Here is a 3,436-nt window from a genome sequence, read left to right on the forward strand (position 1 = left end):
TGTGTAAAAATTAAGTGTATGTGTAAATTTATATATACATGTATATATCCTCATACACGTGAACATTTTAAAGGGGAGAAAAGAAAATATGCATGTTATTAATAGAATCAGACAGGTTTATTTTCAAATTTTAGTTCTTTTTTTTTTTTTTTTTTTAAATTTACCTGAGATCTGATAAACATGGATCGAATTTTGGTTCTTTTCTTTTTTCTTTTGAAAAGAAAGACTGGAGTGCAGTGGCGCAATCTCAGCTCATTGAAACCTCTGCCTCCTGGGTTCAGGCGATTCTCCTGCCTTAGCCTCCCAAGTAGCTGGGACTACAGGCACCTGCCACCACGCCCAGCTAATTTTTTGTATTTTAGTAGAGACGGGGTTTCACCATGTTAGCCAGGATGGTCTCGATCTCCTGACCTCAAGATCTGCCACCTCGGCCTCCCAAAGTGCAGGGATTACAGGCGTGTCAATTTTAGTTCTAACTCATGAACTGGAGTGCTGGACAAGTTTGTTTTCCCATATGAGCTTATTTCATCATTTCTGAAATCTGGATCATCATCCCTGCGACAGAAGTTGTTAGGATAAAATGAGGTGATGCGCATGTCACGTACTTATCACAGCTCCTGGCCCTGAGTCGTCCTCATAAATTCACTTCCTTCATGAGCTGCTTGAACTTCAACTCTTTACCCTCCTTAATTTTGAAAACTATTTGAAATAATTTGTTTAAACTAACAGTCTTTTAATTTAGAGCTATTTTCACATAAAATTATTGCAGTATTATAATTAATCAAGGCCTTTCAGAGATACCAGTACTAACAGATGTAACACCATTTCATTAAACTTCATTATCCCAGAATTATCTGTGAACCAATTTTATAAATCTTAAAATATTTCAGCTTCAGGTAGGTATGCTATGCTGGTTTATAGCTATTTTAAAAGTCACTTATGTTGACTTAAGTTTTTTTGTTTAAAGTCTGTTTTTTCATAACTTATTAGTGATTTAAAATTGGAGTTTGATACTTTTATGTATTGCTCCTCACTGCCACGTCTGCAATACCTTTGTACGGCCAAGGCAAGGCTAAGATCCACAGCTCCAGATCCTACCTCTCTCTCCAGTCAAAACCTACAGCCAAGTGGTACCTCGTTAATCAACAGCAAATCTGTGCTCACGTAGTAGTAACTCCTATTTGGTAATGTGCTCCTTAATAGAGATTTGGATTGGAAGGCAATGCTTAACCCAAAGAAGAGTTGGAAACAGGGAAGTTTAAATATACAACAGGTTATAGAGAATCTCCTAGGTAGACAAGGGACCTCATTCTCACTCTCATATTACATGATACAGCAAGCAACTGCTTATTTTTTCACCTCAAGAAGCTGCATCATCCATATGCATGCATCTGCTGTCTAGGAAAGTGTAAGATTTTCTATGTAAAATTTTTTTTTAGACTGAAAAGATTTAAATTTGATTTCAGTCTCTGCTCCTGAGTGTTTGGCTTTCGAAGGAAAAGGATATTTTGGATAAACCACAGTCAGTCTGCTGTCTTCATACCATGCTGTCCCTCCTGAGCAAGATGAAAGGTAAACAAAGTTTGTTGCTCCTGTAAACAAAGTTTCGTGTTTGAAATGTCACAGAAAGATGGGAGAGTAGATAGGATCCCTTAACAGAAGGAGTCTATAGTGTACAAAACATTTCACCATAGAGATTCTTTTATGTATTAATAGAATACTTTTAATGCATTTGACTTATGCTTTAATTTATGAAATTTTATATTTTGTATCATCATAAAAAAACATGATTTGAACAATACACGTTAACTCAGTAAGGCAAATGGAATGGTCTTAGGGGAGGTAATGTTTTCTTGTTATTTTTTGTATGATTATCAGAATATTAATCTATTAAAATATTCAATCGTTTTCAATAATGATGAAATATTCCAAATAAGGATTTAATATTGATGAGAACAAAGATGACTAAAAGAACATAAATAAATGGAATAATAAAATAGATTGTTAGACTTCCACTTCATTGAGAAATATAAAATATATCAGTAGGGAACTTAGTTTTAACATTATGTTTAACATAAATAGTCTAAAAAAATTGACAGGGTAAGAGTTTATTTTCAGTTTTCTCCTCTCCCTATAGTGGCCATCGATGAGACCTGGGATTCTCAGTCTGTGTCCCCATGGTGGCAGCAGATGCGCACAGCCTGTATTCAGTCTGAGAACAATGGAGCTGCTCTGTTGTCTGCACATGTTGGGCATTCTGTTGCTGCGCAGATATCAAACAACATGACAGAGAAAAAAGTAAGTGGGTAAAGGTATGGTTTTCATCTGTACACATCCAGTAGGCTAAGGGGATGCTTTCCTTTTCTGGGGTTCTCTGGGGGGTTTTTTGGAGCGGGGAGAGGGATGAGAGGTGCTCCCCTTAATTTGTTTATTCAGAATGACACCATGGATACTTGAATTTAGCAGTTGCCACATGACAGTATCCTACTGTGTTTTTTTCTCATCTCTTGAGGACTCACATTTCCTTTACAGCTCATGGTGGATCAAATAATTTTTTCCAGGGGTGTTACGTTAATTTGGATGAGACACCAAATAGGTCTGTGGAGATTCACAAGTCACTGTTGTTTATAGGCTAAATTTAATATTGCCTGCTTGCAATGTTCATTGTGATGGAGAGAGATGAAATTTCAGATTTTTTTTTTAGGTTGAAGAGTGCATTCTGAAGAGATGTAAGTTTTTTGATGGTAGTGCTAGACAAAACTGTGGCCCTTGCCAGAGATGGCCCAAAAAACTTTGAAATGTACACTGGTTGAATCAGGGCCATTAGTGCAGGACTCCTTATAAATATCTGAACTCACCGTCCTTGCCCATGAGTCTACAGTCTACTCCTGACCCTCATGTTTCATCCAGCCAAGTAGTAATATTTGGGAAATAGCATTTGTGGGTTGCTTTGTGATGTATCCTCAGTATCCATCAGCTTTCAAGTTAAAAGCTCATTCAAGTTAATATTGATTCAGAATATTTGGCAGAGAATCACCAGTACATTTTTTATTAGTTTTCCCAAACAGTTTTGGGTGCTGATTCAGAGGCCCTCACTGATTCCTGGGAGGCACTTTCTCTTGACACTGAGTACTGGAAACTCCTTCTGAAACAGCTGGAAGATTGTCTCATACTTCAGACTCTGCTTCACAGCAAAGGGAACACTCAGACCTCCAAAGTGTCATCACTGCAGGCTGAGCCACTTCCAAGGCTTTCTGTTAAAAGTTATTAGAAGGAGGAAAAGGTAAGCTGAAGTTTATTTGAGCATTTACATCCATATTGTTATGTTACGAGGGTTTCTTTTAATAGAAACGACGGAAAGAATAGAGAAAGAAAATACACTCAGATTTAAAAAATAACAATAACCTTCTGTATACTTCCTCTAAATTAATCTTCT

The 3,436-nt window shown here is 36.9% G+C and overlaps 1 protein-coding gene across 1 annotated transcript; it reads left to right on the forward strand.

Annotated features, from left to right (window-relative positions):
* Positions 1 to 1,471: 1,471 nt before the first annotated feature.
* On the forward strand, positions 1,472 to 3,285 carry LOC108525794 (rab3 GTPase-activating protein non-catalytic subunit-like). Its single transcript, XM_017866624.1, has 3 exons — positions 1,472 to 1,572; positions 2,138 to 2,298; positions 3,056 to 3,285. Exons 1-3 carry the CDS (start codon positions 1,545 to 1,547, stop codon positions 3,269 to 3,271), a joined length of 405 nt encoding a protein of 134 aa, XP_017722113.1. The 5' UTR covers positions 1,472 to 1,544; the 3' UTR covers positions 3,272 to 3,285.
* Positions 3,286 to 3,436: the final 151 nt, after the last annotated feature.

This window comes from Rhinopithecus bieti, unplaced genomic scaffold (assembly GCF_001698545.2).
Source record: "Rhinopithecus bieti isolate Rb0 unplaced genomic scaffold, ASM169854v2 scaffold_5159, whole genome shotgun sequence".
In the NCBI taxonomy this organism is placed as follows: Eukaryota; Metazoa; Chordata; class Mammalia; order Primates; family Cercopithecidae; genus Rhinopithecus; species Rhinopithecus bieti.